Below are 20,187 nucleotides of genomic sequence, written 5' to 3'. Positions count from 1 at the left end.
AGCAGCTAACCCTGGCACAGGTAAGGAGTAGTACAGAACTTGTAGTACCTCCCTTACTGTAGGGGGCGCTACCAGACAGCCAGTAAGGGCATGCACTTCAGTAATAAAGGTGATTTACCAGTAAAATGCCCATTCTGATTAGTCAGTTCCTCCAGTTGTGACATGTCTCACAGATCTGGACTGTCTGTACATTGTATGTGGAGTCTGGTTTCAAGATACAATGGTCCAGAACAAAACATTGTATGTTGAAACTATTGTATGTTGAGGCCATTGTAAGTTGAGGGATCACTGTATGTATATATATATATATATATATATATATATATATATATATATATAGATAGATAGATATTATTTTTTTTTTTTATTAATAAAAAAAAAAAACCTGTGCAGAGGAAAAAAAATTGGGAAGTTGCCATTGTAACCAATCAGATTGGCTGCTTGAGCAGCTTCACATAAGGTGCTAGGTAAAGGATTGCCAGGGAATTATTGTTAGTGACACAAAATTTATGAGGGCAGACAACCCCTTCAAGAAGCAGTAAAAAACTAGAGAAGTACTAACTTCATACCTGGTTTCATACCTACCAAAGTTTGAAGCTGTTCTTGGTCATGTCAGAAAACATTTTAGTTATTTTATTATTCATCCATGTGGTAAGATTCTCTAAAAGTATATTAGACTTTTGTAAGTGCTGTTTCCAATTACGAGTACCTGCAACATACTACAAAGTGGCTGAAAACAACTGCAACATGTTCCTAATGGTGTTTATATTACATTAGTACAAAGTGACCTGGAATAGAATCCGATAGATAAATGTCCATTAAGGCCGATCTGAGAGATTAAACATCAACTACTGTATTACCAACAAGATGGGGCACGGCCACAACCAAACTAAACTGAATGCTATTTCCCTGCAGCGCCCCTATAGACAGAAATGCATATTACTTTTTAAAAATTGTATTCTCAGTATCACGGCACGATTAGACGCAAGGATAAGTTAGCAGAAATGTAGAATCGGCTGCAGATGTATTTTTATGCCTGGATGGGCCAATATAATTCAGTGATCCAAATGATGTTACTGGTGAATGTTACTGGTGTTCAGGTGATTGACTTGAAGGGGTCCATGCCGATCAGAGCACAGGTACAACGGCAGACAATTTTGAGCTTCTGCTGACATATGCAAGTCTACAGCACTAATAGTAATGTAAATGCCCCCTTATATTTTAATACACAAAAAAAAAAATCAAACAATGAATTTACAGAAACAGAATCCCCAACAGAGAGGAATGAACACAAAAATATACAATATATTTACAAGTACTGAAACATAGAATTAAAGAAAGTGACACAGTGGACTGAGTGGGTGACATCTGTACCAAGAAAGCAGATGGCTGTGGACACAAAACTTTAGTTTTTAGGATCAGCTGTACAGTAGGAACTGACTTTTATATGTTCAGTGAGTCAGCTTAGGAGCCATATAAAAAGCCATTAGACAAATGTGTCTGGCTTAAGGAAAACGGGATGCAGTAATAAACCAATCCCATGATAAAACTCTTCTGTGGCCTAAGGCCAGGACACTGTGAAATTAAAAGCTTCGTTGCATGAAAATGGACAGGGAGGCATTGAGGATTTATCATCCCAGAGCTCCTGATGCTTAAGGGAATCAACTTATTAGATTTCTGTGTGTGTGTGTGTGTGTGTGTGTGTGTGTATATATATATAAATATATATATATATATATATATATATATATATATATATATATATATATATATCTATATATGTATATATTGCCTCTGAAAAAATAAGCAGTTAGCTAACTTCCATACCAACATTTAAAATCAGAGGAAATCTGAATTTGGTATTTAGGATTTCAATATGCCAGATAAAATGTATTGTCACAAATACATAACTGCTAACATGTCATATTGGATGAATATGTCTATGTGTAAATTTTCCAGTACAGCACCTGATCAAAATCTCTTAACAGTGCACTCTCAGGTTTTGGACGTGCAACATCAGGTGATCAGAATGACATTAAAGGGGTTATTCACCATAAGGTGATTATAGTACATACCTGGCAGACAGTAATGGACATGCTTAGGAAGGATCTGCGCTTGTCTTGGGGCTAAATTGCTATGTTGTGAGATTACCATAATACTGTGGCTAGCTGTTTGTGAACTGGTATTTCCTGTTTGACTTTTCTTTTTTTGGACTATAAATCCCACAATTCCATTTTCCTCCCTCCCACACATCAGCCACCCCACCCACTTAAACATAAATGAGCTGCATTCATTCAAAAGACCTGTGGTTTTCAATCAGGGTGCCTACAGCTGTTGCATTAGTTGCAGATTGATCCCTCTCCCACTAAGTGATCCCTCCACCCATTGAAGCAGACAGGCTCCCTGTCATCAGCTGACTAGTGAGTCAGGTCTCGGCCGCATTGCAACCTGGGAAAAATCTGAGACAACAGTAATTTTGTATGCTGCTAAAAATAAATAGTGGGGTCACACACAGGTACAGAAACTATATTATGAACTACACTAACTTTACGGCCCCTGTAGCATAGTCAAATAAACAAAATTCCTGGAATATCCCTTTACATTCGTTAAAAACTCCACATTTATTAAAGGGGTACTCCGGTGAAAAACATTTTTTTTGTTAAATCAACTGGTGCCAGAAAGTTAAACAGATTTGTAAATTACTTCTATTAAAATGTTTTAATCCTTCCTGTACTTATTAGCTGCTGAATACTACAGTGGACATTCTTTTCCATTTCAAACACAGAGCTGTCTGCTGACATCACGAGCACAGTGCTCTCTGCTGACATCTCTGTCCATTTTAGGTACTGCCCAGAGTAAAAGGAAATCCCCATAACAAACATATGCTGTTCTGGACAGTTCCTAAAATGGACAGAGATGTCAGCAGAGAGCACTGTGCTCATGATGTCAGCAGACAGCTCTGTCTTTCAAAAAGAAAATAATTTCCGCTGTAGTATTCAGCAGCTAATAAGTACAGAAAGTATTAAGATGTTTTAATAGAAGTAATTTACAAATCTGTTTAACTTTCTGGCACCAGTTGATTTAAAAAAAAAAAAAAAAAAAGTTTTTCACCGGAGTACCCCTTTAATGCTTTTGCTAGAAAATGGTTGTAGAGAAGTTGCAAATATTTTAGCAAATAAGCATAAGCGAATGTTCAAAAACTTGCAACAATTAAATCCACTCCTGGCAGATTTGCTGCAGACATTTTTACGACTGAAAATCCACTCACTTGCAAGTTAGTTGCAGAGATTTCTGCGACAAAAAGTCACATGTGCAATTCTAGGAAAACGATCACTAATGTGACAAGGCCACTGAACTTTTATAGCAGCTATACAGATTGCACTAGGTATTTTACCCTTTTATTGGGAAGTACTCAGGACCATTGCTGTTTGCTTTTTTTCCCTGTCCTAGAATATGAACTGTTCTAGAAGATGACCCTAAAACCAAGCATGCCAAAATAGGAAAACAAATTGTAGCTTTATTTATTATTAAAACATATTGCAAACAATTAAATGCCGTTATCAAACGTTGTGGTATGTAGGCAACAACAAGCACCCTGCCAAGGTCATGCAGCCCATGAGAGGCAATTCCCTACTGAAAGGCTTTAATCCACATCCTGCTGCATCACGCACAAGTTTGATAAGAACTAGTCTGCTGCACAGGGACATACAATACTGTGTGCCAGGGACATGGGCTCTGGGCACCTGCTGTTCTGCAAAAGGATAGATGGCAGCTGCTAACTGACCGCCAAATCGAAGACTGACCTCCCTATTGTCACACAAGGTAACCTTTTACTTCATGCAGCTTGTGATCCTCTTTAGTGTTTTGGATCCAGTAAAAGTTAATGCAAATATAAGAACCAATCTGCAGGAATAAAGAAAGACCATGGGGAAGATTTATCAAAACCTGTCCAAAAGGAAAAGATGCTGAGTTGCCCATAGCAACCAATCAGCTCGCTTCTTTCATTTTTAACAAAATGAAAGAAGCAATCTGATTGGTTGCTATGGGCAAATGAGCAACTTTTCCTTTGCACAGGTTTTGATTAATCTCCCCCCATATATGTAATTGCAGGTTGTTCCCTCTCCTCACACAGAACTTTCCAAGACTTTAGATTAGAAATTGTCACTTCCATCACATATGAGCACTCCTCCACCTGGGCTAAACACATTTGTACCATACATGAGCAGCATTATCCCTATATATATCCTACATAAGCATAACTTTTCCTGTCTGTACTATACATAAGAAGCATCATTTCCCATCCGTACCATACGTAAAAGGCATCATCCCCATTATGTACCTGATACAGTGGTCCCTCAGGTTACAATATTAATTGGTTCTGGGACGACCATTGTATGTTGAAACCATTGTATGTTGAGACCAGAACACTATGGAAACCTGGTAATTGGTTCTAAAGCCCCAAAATGTCATCCAAAAATAGGAAAAAGTGAGAATTAAAGAAAAATAAGTAGATGACTAATATAGATAAAGCAAATCCTTACATATAAAAGAAAGATCTGCTGGAAGCTGTAAATCACTGTCTATGTCAGTGTTTTCCAAGCAGGGAGCTTCCAGCTGTTGCAAAACTACAACTCCCAGCATGCCCGGACAGCCTTTGGCTGTCCGGGCATGCTGGGAGTTGTAGCTTTGCAACAGCTGGGGGCACCCTGCTAGGGAAACACTGGTCTATGTAGAGGACAGGAGCTTCTTCGGGGTCCTTTACAGTACACACAGTGTCCTAAAAAGTAACATGTAGCTGCCCTTGCCCTTGTAGTTGGTGTCCAAAGGAGCAGGTAATCCTGGTACAGATAAAGTGTACAGAACATGTAATACCTCCCTGTACTGTAGGGGGCGCTACCAGACATCAGTCCGTGCACATACTTCAGTAATACAAGGGTTTTACCAGTAAATTTCCCATTCTGATTGGTCAGTTCTTCCGGTCATTGACACGTTTCACAGATCTGGACAGTCTGTACATTGTATGTTGGGTCTGGTTTCAACTTACAATGGTCCAGAAAAAAACATTGTATGTTGAAACTATTGCATGTTGAGGCCATTGTAAGTTGAGGGATCACTGTATAAGCAGCGTCTTCCATCTGTAACATTATAAGCAGCTGAATCTCTTATCTGCATCATACACAAGTAGAGACATTGGGGGAGATCTATCAAAACCTGGCCAGAGGAAAAATTTGCCCAGTGGCCCATAGCAACCAATCAGATCACTTCTTTCATTTTTCAGAGGCTTTTTCAAAAATGAAAGAAGCGATCTGATTGGTTGCTATGGGCAACTCAGCAACTTTTCCTCTGGACAGGTTTTGATAAATTTCCTCCATTGTCCATCTCATCTATTTTGCCTGGATACAGAAATATCTGGTAAAGGTTACATGACGGTTATAAGGCAAGCATAATAGAAAACACAGAAGGCATCATAATTTACCGCAGACAGCTTTAGGAAACAAAAACTTTCCAGGAGATGAGCTTTTTGTAAGTGCTGCTGTCTGGACTTCGTGTATGTGTAGAAGACTAAGTGTATGTGTGCAATTGTCATCCTTACCTGCGCAGGCTCTCTTTTTTTTCATCCCTAGTAAGGCAGCCGTCCAAGTGATTGTTGATGTATTGCTCCAAAATGCCGACCCCACACACCGGGCATTCCACTGGAAGATAATATGAAGAATTAATGGGAAATAAGGAGTAACTTAAAACAAACAAATCTTTATAGATATATATAAAACTCAATGGGTGGGGGGAATTTATCATTGTATATAGAAAAATATGGGTTTGTTTTTTTTGTCTTTTTTCGCGCAAATTTTGGCGCAAAAGGCGCAAAAGGCATTATCTTGTGCAAATATACACCACCTCGGAGGACACGTACCAAAGTGTCTATTTTGACACAGTAAGGACTGCTACTCCCATCATGGACAGACTCTGCCCATGATGGGAGTTGTAGTCCAGGGGCTGAGGTGCAGATCGCACTGGGTCATTCTGCAGAGACCCGCTGCGATCCGCATTTGTTAACTTTACAAGCCGGCGGTATATGCGGCTACACTATGCTGCCCGCCGCTCCTGTATACACTGTCATAATTCATAATCCCCACCGCCGGAATACAGGAGCTCTGATTGATCAATAGCTATTCACCAATCAGAGCTCCCCTCTCCCAGCGGGGATTATGAATTATAAGAACTGCATATAGGAGCCCGCGGCAGCGCAATGTAGACGCATGTACCGGCGGCTTGTATAGTTAATAAATGCGGATCGCAGGAGAGTGATCTGCCCCTCTACCCTTGGATTACTACTCATACCATGGGACAGAGTTTGTCCCATGATGGGAGTAGTTGTAGTACTGCAGCGCTGTAGAGGGATGGCACTTGCACATCCCCCAGCTGCGGGACTTTTAGGACTACTACCCCCATCATGGACAGACTCTGCCCATGATGGGAGTTATAGTCCAGGGGCTGAGGTGCAGATCCCACCGGGTCATTCTGCAGAGACCCGCTGCGATCTGCATTTATTAAGATAATAAGCCGACGGCACATGCGTCTACACTGCGCTGCCACCGGTTTCTATATACACTGTCATAATTCATAATCCCTTCCGCCGGGAGAGGGAAGCTCTGATTGGTCAATAGCTGTTCACTAATCAGAGCTCCCGTGTTCCGGCGGGGATTATGAATTATTACAATGTATATAGAAGCTGGCGGCAGTGCAGTGTAGACACATGTACCGCCGGTTTGTATGGTTAATAAATGTGGATCGCAACAGATCTCCAGAGAATGATATGCTGCGATCCACATTTAAGTTAAAAAGCCGGCGGTACATGCAGCTACACTGCGCACCCCGCCGGATTCTATATACACTGTAATCATTCATAATCACCGCCGGGAGAGGGGAGCTCTGATTGGTCAATAGCTATTCTCCAATCAGTGCTCACGTGTTCCGGTAGCGAGGATTATGAATTATGACAGTATATATAGGAGCACAGGAGCGCAGTGTAGATGCATGTACCGCAGGATTTTTTATTTAAATGCGGATCACAACAGATCTTTCTCTGGATATCTGTTGCGATCTGCATTTATTAACTATACAAGCCGGCGGTACATGCGTCTACATCGTACTGCCCGCCAGCTGGTATATACACTGTCGTAATTCATAATCACCACCGGAACACGGGAGCTTTGATTGGTGGATAGCTATTGACCAATCAGAGCTTCCCTCTCCCGGCGGCGGGGATTATGAATTATGAGCGGTGTATATAGAAGCCGGCAGCAGCGCAGTGTAGACACATGTACCGCTGGCTTGTTAACTTAAATGCGGATCGCAGCGGGTCTCTGCATAATGACCCGGTGCGATCTGCACCTCCGCCCCTGGACTATAACTCCCATCATGGACAGAGTCTGTCCATGATGGGAGTAGTATTCCTAAAAGTCCCGCAGCTGGGGGATGTGCTAGTGCCATCCCTCAGCAGCGCTGCAGTACTAAAACTACTCCCATCATGGGACAGGCTCTGTCCCATGACAGGAGTAGTAGTCCAAGGACAGAGGGACAGATTTCTGTTCACATTATGCGTTTTGCATAATGGGAACAGAGCCTTTCTGGCAGTGTCTTCCCAAACAAGGAGACTCCAGCTGTTGCTTACTACAGCTCCCAATGATGGGAGTTTTAGTTTAGCAACAATTGGAGGCTCCCTGTTTAGGAACACACTGCATTATGTGCGCTCCTCCCAGGGGAGAGCAAAAAAAAAAAATGCACTAACCCATATTTCTTGTTTTTCTTTTCTTCTCATTTCAGATACGTGAATGCGGAGGACTATGTCAGATTCGGTGGACTGCGACGATGACCAGCGTTTTTTTTTTTTATTTCAATAAAATGGTTAACGAGGGCTGTGGGGGGAGTTTTTTTTTTTTTTTTTTTTATAAAAAAAAATTTCAATGTGTCTTGTTTTTTATAATTGAATTTTCAGGGTTAGTAGTGGAAGCTGTCTTATAGACGGAATCCATTACTAAGCCGGGGCTTAGCGTTAGCCCCAAAATCAGCTAGCGCTAACCTCCAATTATTACCCCGGTACCCATCGCCACAGGGGTGCCGGGAAGAGCCGGTACCAACCGACCCGGAGCGTCAAAAAATGATACATAAAATAGGGGGAATCCTATGCGTTTTTTTTTTTTTAATAAATAAAAGTGTGTGGTTCCCTCATTTTTTCAGTATCAGCCAGATGCCAACCAAGCAGCAACAGCCTGACGTTACCAGGGTGGGCAAGGACCATCATTACTGGCCCTCCCCAGCTAAATAATGCTAGCCTTTTACCGCCTAGGCCCAGGAGCGCCATTTTTGACGTTCTGGGCCTGTTGGTACCAGCTCTTCCGGGAACCCCTGTGGTGGTGGGTACCGGGGTAATAATTGGGGGTTAGCACTAGCTGTTTTGGGGGCTAATGCTAAGCCCCAGATTAGTAATGGATTCTTTCTACAAGATGCCTTCCACTACTAAGCCTGAAAATTCAATTATAAAAAACACAACACTTTTTTTTAAAAACACTCCCCTCAAAGCCCTCGTTAACCCCTTTAGTGACATTTAAATAAAAAACGATGTTCATCGTCGCAATCCACAAAATCTGACATAGTCCTCCCCATTCATGTATCTAAATTTCAAAGAAAAAAATAAAACAAAAAGTTTAGTACATTTTTTTGTTTCCACACACAAAGAAAAACGCAGGAAAAAGCTGGGACAGTTTTTCTGGCGTTTTTTTAAAAACCTCAATGGAATCCGACTTCAAAGCAATAGAACAAAATCCCTACATCTATTTTTCCTGTGAGGTAGAGAAGGAGTGCACGGTAGAGCGAGGGGGGCGTTTCTATATTTGCTCAAGATTTATCAAAGGAGTGTACAACCTTAGTAAATTCTAAGCAAGAGTGTACAATAGACAAGCAGTGTAAAGGGGTAGAACTGTGTCTACAATAGGCGCATAATGATAAATCTCCCCCAATGTGTGTATGTTCCAGCATCAATTCCAAACAGCTAAAGATATTACCATGAAACTTGGCACACGTTACTTATACGTTAAAAAACATAGGATAGGTGATTTAACCATTACTCCCCCATTTGCCTAGGTCGGGGTTTTTGTTTAACCCCTTAACGACCAAGGACGTATATTTACGTCCTTGGCCGGCTCCCAGGATGGTCCCGGCATGTAACTGAAGCCTTTGAACGCCCCGTCTAAAGGGTTAATAGCGCGACAGCCATCGCGGTGCCGGGCGCTATTAACCCTTTAGACGGGGGGTTCAAAGTTGAACGCCGTGTCTAAAACGAAATTAAAAGCTTCCCGGCTGCTCAGTGGGGCTGATCGGGACCATCGCAGTGAAAATGCGGTGTCCGGTTCAACTAGGACGCGAGCAGAGGTCCTCTTACCTTCCTCCGGTGCATCCGATCGTCGATTGATTGCTCCAAGCCTGAGATGCAGGCTTGAGCAATCAACCACCGATAACACTGATCAAAGCTATGGCCTTGCAGTGATCAGTGTAAAAGATCAGTGTGTGCAGTGTTATAGTCCCCTATGGGAGCTATAACACTGCAAAAAAAAAAGTATAAAAATTTTTTTTTTTATAAAAGTGATTTAACCCTTTCCCTAATAAAAGTCCAAATCACCCCCCTTTTCCCATATAAAACAAACAAACATGTAAATAAAAATAAACATGTGGTATCACCACGTGCGTAAATGTCTGAACTATAAAAATATATCATTAATTAAAGGAGTAGTCCGGCACGCACTTTTCTTATTGTATCCATTCCGGGCAGCAAAAAAAAGAAAAAAAAAAGAAAAAAACTTTCTCTTGCCTGCCTGCGCGCCCCCGGAGCTCCGGTACAGGTGTTCGGTCGCCGGGCTGTTTGCTTCTTACTTCCTGTTAGGCCGGCACGTCACACGGAGCTTCAGCCTATCACCGGCCGCAGCGATGTCCCACCTGTACCGGAGCTCCGGGGGCGCGCAGGCAGGCAAGAGAAAGTTTGTTCTCTTTTTTCTTTTTTTTGCAGCCCGGAACGGATAAAATAAGAAAAGTGCGCGCAGGACTACTCCTTTTAACCGAACGGTCAATGGCGTACAACAATTTTAAACTTATAAACTTTCCTGAATGTAGATCTGATTTTTTTTCCAGAAGTACGACAAAATCAAACCTATATAAGTAGGGTATCACTTTAATCGTATGGAGCCACAGAATAAAGATAAGGCGTGATTTTTACCGAAAATGTACTGCCTAGAAACGGAAGCCCACAAAAGTTACAAAATTGCATTTTTTCTTCAATTTCGTCGCGCAATTATCTTTTTTTTTCCGTTTCGCCGTAGATTTTTGGGTAAAATTACTGATGTCACTGCAAAGTAGAATTGGTGGCACAAAAAAAGAAGTCATCATATGGATTTTTAGGTGCAAAATTGAAAGGGTTATGATTTTTAAAAGGTGAAGAGGAAAAAACGAAAGTGCAAAAACAGAAAAAACCTGCGGTCTTTAAGGGGTTTAAGTTCAATACAAGTGTATGGGAAATATATGTTACTGCATAACTTCCAAATGGCTGGAGATATTTTGATAATACTTGGTCACATGTTATTTATATGTCCACTTAAAATATAGGATAGTTAATTTAACCCTTAACTACCCCCATTCGTGAGGGTCGGGGTTTTTGTTTAAAGTCTAATGCAAATCAATGTGAAATGTATGTTCCCACATAACTTCTGTACGGCTTTCAATAATACCTGGTACATATATTACTTATATATCAAATAAAAAATATGATAGTTAAATTAACCCTTACCTACACCCTTATATAAAAGATGGCTTTTTGTTTCAAGTCCCATACAAGTATATAGTATAGGACTTCCAGTGCCTTACTCCACAAGTTCCGCTCTGCATCTCATGGTGCAAGCCCCACCCCCATCTCACAAAGACACGCCCACTGTTTAAGCCCCACCCCATCGGTCTGGCTTGCAAATCACGCCCAGTCCCACAACGCCACGTCCCCTTCTATCTTCAGCTTACAGTATCTTCATCACAAATCAGTCCCACCTGAGGACAGGATATGAGGTCGGGACATGAGGTCGAGATAGGAGGACGACATATGAGGTCGGGATGTGAGGACAGGATAGGAGGTCGGGATAGGAGGTCGGGATAGGAGGTCGGGATAGGAGGTCGGGATAGGAGGTCGGGATAGGAGGACGGGATAAGAGGACGGGATAAGAGGACGGGATAGGAGGACGGGATAGGAGGACGGGATAGGAGGACGGGATAGGAGGTCGGGATAGGAGGTCGGGATAGGAGGACGGGATAGGAGGACGGGATAGGAGGACGGGATAGGAGGACGGGATAGGAGGACGGGATAGGAGGACGGGATAGGAGGACGGGATAGGAGGACGGGATAGGAGGACGGGATAGGAGGACGGGATAGGAGGACGGGATAGGAGGACGGGATAGGAGGACGGGATAGGAGGACGGGATAGGAGGACGGGATAGGAGGACGGGATAGGAGGACGGGATAGGAGGACGGGATATAACGTTGAGATATGAGGTCAGGATATGGGGACGGGATTTGACAACAATATAGGAGGATGGGATATGGAGTCAAAAGCTGCCAAATATTTGTTGATTTTCCTCCACAACAAGGATTTGTACTCAGCTAGTAAAATAAATAAATGCAGCTTATTTGGAAACACTGCTATGAACATAAGAATCTTTGTCTGTGGAGCCTGGGCCTTCCAGAGACAGAGCAAAACCAAGCTCAAAAATAGACAATACTCTGGGAGGATGTACTAGGCCAGGTAATAGCTCAAACTCCATAGAGGCAGCTCTTGCCTATTACCTGGAGTTCCACAGGGAAGAGGAAAATCGATCCCGAGTTAGCAAGACTGAATGGAGCATCATGGGACACACTGGTGTTCTGAAATTAGTGGCTTCCCAGAAGTTCTTGTACAATGCTTCACTCAGATACCCTGTTGTATTCAATGGGGGAGATTTATCAAAGGATTTAGACTGGTTTTTCCTGTCTACATTTGTCGCACAAAAAGTCGCTGTCTAAATATGTGCGACTTTTCTGCGACTTTTGCTGTAGAGGATTTTTAGAACATGATGCATGCAAGTCTATTTTAGACGGAAATGCATTGGAAAATGCATTGGTGCTGAATTTATCAAGTGAGACAAGTCGAATCTGCCCAAAAGACGCTGAAATGTCAGACCATGTTGGAGCAGGTCTAAATGAAGTTTAAGCTGTAGACCCTGAAGTCTGAGCACAGAATTTATCAAGGGCTGTGAGACCTTTAATAAATTAGGAGCACAATAGACAAGAGACTACCACATACGCTGGTCTATAAGCATACCCAGAATAGACTAGATTAGTAAATGTCCCCCAATGTGTTTAGGAAAACTACAACTCTCTGTATGCCCTTATAGCATAGCTGGTCATAGTGTTCTTAAAATCTTGTGAGCCTTTAAATGATTTCTACCACTTGATTCTTTAAGGTGTATCTGTCATTAACAAAAACTTTTTATATGATGTAGATAATATATGTATATTTGTAATACACATTGGTTAAAACTTTTTTTATATTTTTGGGTAAAAAAATACTGTCCCTGCAACTATTACCTGTGTGTCTCTGCGAGATCAAATACAGGAAGTGAGGGCAGGACAAGCAGGGCTCTGTGCAGGCTCCTGGCTTGTCAATCACCCTGATGTGTGAGCTGGGAGCATGTCAAAAAGCGTCACTGCACTAAGCCCTGCTTGTCCTCAGTGCCCAGAGCCCTTCTTGTCCTCGGTGCCCAGAGCAGAATGTGACATAGAAAACATAATGACATCAACAGTACACACTATCAAAAGATAACCCTCTCTCTTCAGGTTACCAGGGATTTACCTTTTACTTTTGCCAAGGAAGTGGATGGGGTATTTGGAGGAGACACTTCCTCTGATGTTTGATCCATTACACCTGGTTCCTGTTTGACTTTTATAGTGGAACTTGAAGGAGCTGACAGTTCCCCATCCAGTGTTGCATCCATGACATCATCTGTGGCACTGTAGGATCTATTGGATATCTTCTTACTTGATTTTACCAGGAACGTGTCCATAGATTTGTTTTCCTGCTTTATGTCTTTTCCAGCAAACAACTGTCTCTTACTTGAAGCTAGCTTGCCTGTGGAATGATCTTGTGGAGTCTGTGGTGAAGTGACCGAGAGAGATTGGGAAAGATACTTCCTAAGAAATACAACAGGTGAGTTTACTTGGTTACCTACTGACAGAACAAACATACAGCTCATTATAAAACATGAAATGCAATAGAAGACATCAAAATATATCCAGATCACTGATCTATGTTATCTATGCTGTTTCTTAAAGGCTTTTACATGACCCCCGCCAATCCTATTTACATGAATATGAGTTGCACATCTATTGATTCTATTACCTTGCTGATTTTGATAAATGGTTGAGGATAATGGGTATTTGTAGAGCAATACAGCATTTGTTTTCAATTATACCTTGTTTGACCGAACCATTAAACTGAATTAGAAAGCCAATAAAGTGTTTAGGACCCTCAGTCCAACTTTCCAACCCAATATTCAAACCAGAACACGTTTAGAACTTATATGGATGTATGTCACACACCAGTTGTTTACTGATAAAATAAAGTAGCAGGGCATTACCGTATATACTCGAGTATAAGCCGAGTTTTTCAGCACGATTTTTCGTGCTGAAAACACCCCCCTCGGCTTATACTCAAGTGAACTCCCCCACCCGCAGTGGTCTTCAACCTGCGGACCTCCAGAGGTTTCAAAACTACAACTCCCAGCAAGCCCGAGCAGCCATCGGCTGTCCGGGCTTGCTGGGGGTTGTAGTTTTGAAACCTCCGGAGGTCCGCAGGTTGAAGACCACTGCGGCCTTCGACATCATCCAGCCCCCTCTCACCCCCCTTTAGTTCTGAGTACTCACCTCCGCTCGGCGCTAGTCCGGTCCTGCAGGGCTGTCCGGAGGCATAGTGGTTCCGGGCTGCTATCTTCACCGGGGAGGCCTCTTCTAAGCGCTTCGGGCCCGGCCTCAGAATAGTCACGTTGCCTTGACAACGACGCAGAGGTGCGTTCATTGCCAACGTACTTCTGCGTCATTGTCAAGGCAACGCCTCTATTCCGGGCCGGAAGCGCGGAGAAGAGGCGCCCCCGGTGAAGATAGCAGCCCGGAACCACTATGCCACCGGACCACCTCCTCTCCGGACAGCCCTGCAGGACCGGACCAGCGCCGAGCGGAGGTGAGTACTCAGAACTAAAGGGGGTGAGAGGGGGCTGGATGATGTCGAAGGCCGCAGTGGTCTTCAACCTGCGGACCTCCGGAGGTTTCAAAGCTACAACTCCCAGCAAGCCCGGACAGCCGATGGCTGCCCGGGCTTGCTGGGAGTTGTAGTTTTGAAACCTCTGGAGGTCCGCAGGTTGAAGACCACTGAGGGCGAATGATGAGAAGGGGATGATGAAGGGGGGGGGTGTGGGATGATGACAAGAGGATGATGAAGGGGGGTGGGTGGGATGATGAAGGGGGGATGTGTGGGATGATGACAAGGGGATGATGAAGGGGGGGTGTGTGGGATGATGACAAGGGGATGATGAAGGGGGGATGTGTGGGATGATAAGGGGATGATGAAGGGGGGATGTGTGGGATGATAAGGGGATGATGAAGGGGGGATGTGTGGGATGATGAAAAGGGGATGATGATGAGGATGTTAATGACGGGTCTGGATGATGACAGGGGGGGGGATGATGTATTTCCCACCCTAGGCTTATACTCGAGTCAATAACTTTTCCTGGGATTTTGGGTTGAAATTAGGGGCCTCGGCTTATACTCGGGTCGGCTTATACTCGAGTATATACGGTAAGTACATTTGGGGTGGATGCACAAAAAACCTTTCTAAGGGTCCATCTACATGGATTTCCTGTGGATTTTCTGCACATATTTGGTGAAAAATATCTGCAGCAGATTTTGCTACCATCAAATTCAACACGTCAACAGAAAACTTGCAATAGTGGCAGATTTGCTGTCAACTGTAGCAAAATCCCTAAGGGTACAATCACTTTTACTTTACTTGCTGCAAACGTCATGCACAAAAGTCTACAGGTAATCTTACAGAGGGCCATTTATCATTGCATGTCTTTAGAAAGTGTGCTTTAAAGTAATTTCATTTTTGCTTTGGTTTTGCTTACATGCAACATATCCTAATGTTACACAGGGGTTGATAAATTTGGTGCAAAAAATCACTTTAGAACACTGTTTTTCATCAAACTTTTTACCCTGTTGCACAAAAAAAATATGCAACTTTTCTAAAATGCTGTCCATTGCCAGTTCTGTACGCCAGGTCTGGGCTGGTGTAGATTTGTGACAAATTGAGGGCTTTTGCGACATGCAACCTTTTAAAGGGGTACTTCACTGGAAAACATTATTTTTTTTAATATCACCTGGTGTCAGAAAGTTAAACAGATTTGTAAATTACCTCTATTAAAAAAATCCCAATCCTTCCAGTACTTATCAGCTGCTGTTATGATCCACAGGAAGTTCTTTTCTATTTGAATTTCCTTTCTGCCTGACCACAGTGCTCTCTGCTGACACCTCTGTCCGTTTTAGGAACTGTCCAGAGCAGGAGAGGTTTTCTATGGGGATTGGCTCCTACTCTGGAAAGTTCTTGGCATGGACAGAGGTGTCAGCAGAGAGGAAATTCAAAAAGAAAAGAATTTCCTCTGTAGTATTTAGCAGCTGATAAGTACTGAAAGGATTAAGATTTTTTAATAGAAGTAATTTACAAATCTGTTTAACTTTCCGGACCCAGTTGATATATAAAAAAAAGTTTTTGCCTGGAATACCCCTTTAATTCCCTACAATTTATTTTCCACTGTATTTACTAAGGTTTCCCTACATTTTCTACTTTCCCTACATTTTGCTTTGTTTTACACATGCTCTGAGCTGTGAGGTTTTCCTCAGCTCATACCCACCACATTTTCTGTTGAAACCTTAGTAAATATGTCAGGTTTTTGTGAAAATGTCGGGGCCACGGAACCTTTTCGGAAACCATGCGTCCTTTTCCAGACAGACACGCCCCTTTTTCAGGTTTTTCTAAGTAAAATGGAGATTTGGTCAGCTTTGTTCTTGAATTTCTGGTACAATGCACCAGAATCTGGCGCACAACGTGGCAAAACATGTCGGGCTTACAATAGTAAATCAGGGCCAATGCATCTAAGCTTTAGTCACCAACTGAAATAAACACCCAGCACTGAGATTATTAAATAACTGGTAAGATTAACAATAAGTGGTGACTGACTGTGCCTGTTTATAGACAGCCCACAATGTATTGACAAACAGCTGATGAAACTTTTACAACATTGCTGGCAGATTTTGTTCAGGGGAACATTTGGAGCCCACAAAACACTAATTTGCAGAATATTAGATTAGACATTTGCAGACAGAAAGCCAGCATGTAGCCACCACAGAGCTGGCACTCAGTCCTACAAAGCTGTAGGAGGCACGGTACACGAACAAAATACACAGACAGACACCAATGATGCCAGGGCCATAGAGCTTTTAATGAACTCTGCAGGCTATGAAGTTTCTCACTTGTAAACATCAGGCAGATCTGACTATCTGAATGCCCCAGCATCAATATGCAGTACAGAGGGTATGTACCCCAGCGGAGAGAGGAGAAATTGGTTTGTGCGCATTAACTTTCGGCCTGTTTAATTAAGCACAGCCCTCTGTAGCGGGCAGTGGGATTGCTTGTATTACAGCAAATAATGTCTGCAGTTGTCCTACGCTTCCTGCAGAGATCCATCACATCATATTAGATTTACATTTCATAGAGAAAGATTTGCAAGGTGGCATTCATGGAAGATAATTTTAATTTTACAACCCTGTTAAGAATAGATGGTTTTACATGCAGAGATAAATCTTTATTCTGTTCATTTGCCGACTTCCCTGCTAAGAGAACTAGAGGCACCGGGCACAAAAAAAAAGCTGACAAATGTCAAGTTCTGGTCTTAAAAGATATTAATCTATACAACCCCCCCCCCCCCCCCCCAAAAAAAAAATAGTTTATTTACTGCTATTCAGTGGTAGGTGCCCTTTATTTACCGTATATACTCGAGTATAAGCCAACCCGAATATAAGCCGAGGCCCATAATTTCACCCCCAAAACACAGGAAAAGTTACTGACTCGACTATAAGCCTAGGGTGGGAAATACATCATTCCCCCATGTCATCATTCTCCCCCCCCCCCGTCATCAGCCAGACCCCCGTCATTAACACCCCCGTCATCATCACCGCCTGTCAATCCCTTCATCAGTGGTCTTCAACCTGCAGACCTCCAGATGTTTCAAAACTACAACTCCCGGCTGTCCGGGCATGCTGGGAGTTGTAGTTTTGCAACATCTGGAGGTCTGCAGGTTGAAGACCACTGAGAAGGGATTGACAGGCGGAGAGTTCACTCGAGTATAAGCCGAGGGGGGCGTTTTCAGCACGAAAAATTGTGCTGAAAAACTCGGCTTATACTCGAGTATATACAGTATTTCTTCAGCATCTCCTGTTTTATCAGAGGCTCACTCTATGGTTTTGTCCCTCTATCAATCTTTACTTTGCAGCTTTCTTCAAATTTGGTAAAGTGTGCAAATATAAGCTCAGCAGCATGCTAGTAAATGGGGAACTGATGTCTATTAAAGAAGTATTCCAGGATTATTAATTTTTCTTTATTTTTTTTTTTTGCTTATAAAGAGCTGCACAGGCTATTATTAGAGAATAACTTAGATGTTCTTGTGTATGCCTTTTCCTTACCTCTTTTTGCTGATGTGGTGGGGAGTTTCATCATTGTCTCTTGTCATCTACTCAGACTGCTAGGGCTGGAGATCACCCAGGTGAACTCAGACTCACAACTGGGTTGGTTTCATTTCACATTATGCCGTTCTCATGCATTTGCTTACTCAAATTGCTGCCATTAATGTTGCCATTATTAATAAAGTGATTGACCTATAATCACAATTACGGTGTTTTATAACGATTTAACATCTTAAGGCAGTGATGCATTTTAGTGCATCATAATTACATGCTTGCTTTTTTTTTTTGGCCAAAAATGAAAACCCCGGAAGAAGTCTGTTGACGAAACGTCGGGTGCTGGAGGCCTGCCATCACTAGCCACTAGGCAAGTTACTACTGTTCTAGGTCTTGCATTCAACTTTCAATGTCAGTTTTTCAGTAGGATCACTATTTGTCTTATTGTGGCCCTAAGTGATCCTTGCATTGGGCTCTTACTATTTATTAAGCCGAGCACTTTGCTTGTGATGTTTTAAATACATCTCTTTTATAAAGGGTATATCCACGCTGCACATTGTTTCCCTACTGGGTTATCTCCCTATCCATATACTTTTGTCCAGTACATTGGACAATGATTATTGCTTATATTTTCTCTGTTGGTAATGTCTTTTTTTTAAATGTCTTGTCATTTGCATATATGTTCAATAAAAACTATTTTGGATCTGATCTATATACGCCTGTTTTTCGCTAGTTACAAATGAGGTGAAAAGGTCGAAAAATTATGTGTTTTATTGCATCTATGCAAATTGCAGATAAATTCTCAATTTATACCGCGATTTTTGGTAATTTACGGCAAAACCACATGCTGCAATTATCTGCTGTACTGCTAATTAGCTGCATTGTGGGAACACAGCCTTAGCTGTTTTTAAAGTGAGTTTCCATTTTTACCATAATTTTCACATTGCAGTATGATCTAAAGAAAATAAATAAAATAAAAAGAAGCATCAGCAAGAAACCCAATGGGGGACATGTATCAAAGATTTTACCCCTGTTTTGTGTGTATTTTTTTGCGCAAAATTTTGCGCAAGCGCTTTTTTTTTCCCCATTTTTGTGTGCACGTTTTGGTAGAGCATGTCCTCCAGATGTGGCTGAATCAGGGTACCTTGGAGTGACATCTATAGTACACATGGATTTATTACCTGCGTTCTTTTCCTTTGCACCAAAAATTTTGACGCAAGTGCGTCTTTTTCCCCATAAATATAAGCCATCTTTAACTGCACGTAGCAATCCTTTCTATTTCTGAAGGAAAGTTCTACTAAGGAACCACCAGAATGTTTTTACTTTCCTATCTCAATTCCTCATTTGGTTTGCTTTATATTGCTTTTTACTCCTTGGTTATTCCAAAGCACTTTTAAAATAATTTGCATATAGAATATTTGTTTACAGTTCAGTTATTCATTAGATCACTTGTATATTGGTATTGTTATTTTATGATCCAACAATTTAATACATTTACATAGGAAATGTTTGATAACTTATCATTGAACAAGCTCCGTCACATTAAAATAGCTTTGTAATCCACTTAAGGCTGGGTCCACACTACGTTTTGTCCCATACGGGAGCGCATACGGCAGGAGGGAGCTAAAACCTCGCGCTCCCGTATGTGACCGTATGCGCTCCCGTATGTCATTCACTTCAATGAGCCGACCGGAGTGAAACGTTCGGTCCGGTCGGCTCATTTTTGCGCCGTATGCGCTTTTACAACCGGACCTAAAACCGTGGTTGACCACGGTTTTAGGTCCGGTTGTAAAAGCGCATACGGCGCAAAAATGAGCCGACCGGACCGAACGTTTCACTCCGGTCGGCTCATTGAAGTGAATGACATACGGGAGCGCATACGGTCACATACGGGAGCGCAAGGTTTTAGCTCCCCCCTGCCGTATGCGCTCCCGTATGGGACAAAACGTAGTGTGGACCCAGCCTAACACTGTAGATCATTCTCCTTTTATTTTTAAAATTTACTGCTTTCCGTTATACTTTTCCCCAGCGCCCGGTAAGATGGTGGCTATCACTGATAGCCAGCCATCTTACCATTTGACCATCTGGGCATGCTGGGAGGTGTAGTTTTGCAACATCTGGAGGGCCACAGTTTGGAGACCACTGTATAATGGTCTCCAATCTGAGCTCTTCCAGATGTTCCAAAATTACAAATCTCAGCATGCCCACTCTGTCGAGGCATGCTGGGAGTTGTAGTTCTGTAACATCTGGAAGACCACAGATTGGAGACCATTATACAGTGGTCTACAAACTGTGGACCTCCAGCTGTTGCAAATCTACAACTCCCAGCATGCCCA

At 42.4% G+C, this 20,187-nt stretch overlaps 1 protein-coding gene and 1 long non-coding RNA gene across 10 annotated transcripts in view; one reads left to right on the top strand and one right to left on the bottom strand.

Annotated features, from left to right (window-relative positions):
* RAD18 (RAD18 E3 ubiquitin protein ligase) overlaps positions 1-20,187 on the bottom strand; it is a 577,293-nt gene that overhangs the window by 353,115 nt on the left and 203,991 nt on the right. For 8 of the 9 annotated variants that reach the window (XR_008845017.1, XM_056524992.1, XM_056524991.1 and 5 more), the window contains exons 5-6: positions 12,921-13,258; positions 5,594-5,693 (exon numbers count right to left, since the gene is read on the bottom strand). Coding sequence is in view for 8 of the 9 variants with exons in the window: in XM_056524992.1 (XP_056380967.1) it covers positions 5,594-5,693; positions 12,921-13,258 (438 nt within the window). In the remaining variant the exon portion in view is untranslated. Of the gene's footprint in view, positions 1-5,593; positions 5,694-12,920; positions 13,259-17,857; positions 17,988-20,187 lie in introns of those variants that run through there. The other variant, XM_056524995.1, reaches the window with a different exon arrangement.
* LOC130276096 (uncharacterized) lies at positions 5,387-18,496 on the top strand. The gene is made up of 3 exons (XR_008845018.1): positions 5,387-5,523; positions 13,164-13,274; positions 18,169-18,496. It is a non-coding gene; the product is annotated as an uncharacterized LOC130276096 (long non-coding RNA).

Source organism: Hyla sarda, chromosome 6 (genome assembly GCF_029499605.1).
Source record: "Hyla sarda isolate aHylSar1 chromosome 6, aHylSar1.hap1, whole genome shotgun sequence".
Taxonomy (NCBI): Eukaryota; Metazoa; Chordata; class Amphibia; order Anura; family Hylidae; genus Hyla; species Hyla sarda.
Note: the sequence above shows the minus strand (reverse complement) of the source record. Positions and strands in the feature narration are given on the sequence as shown.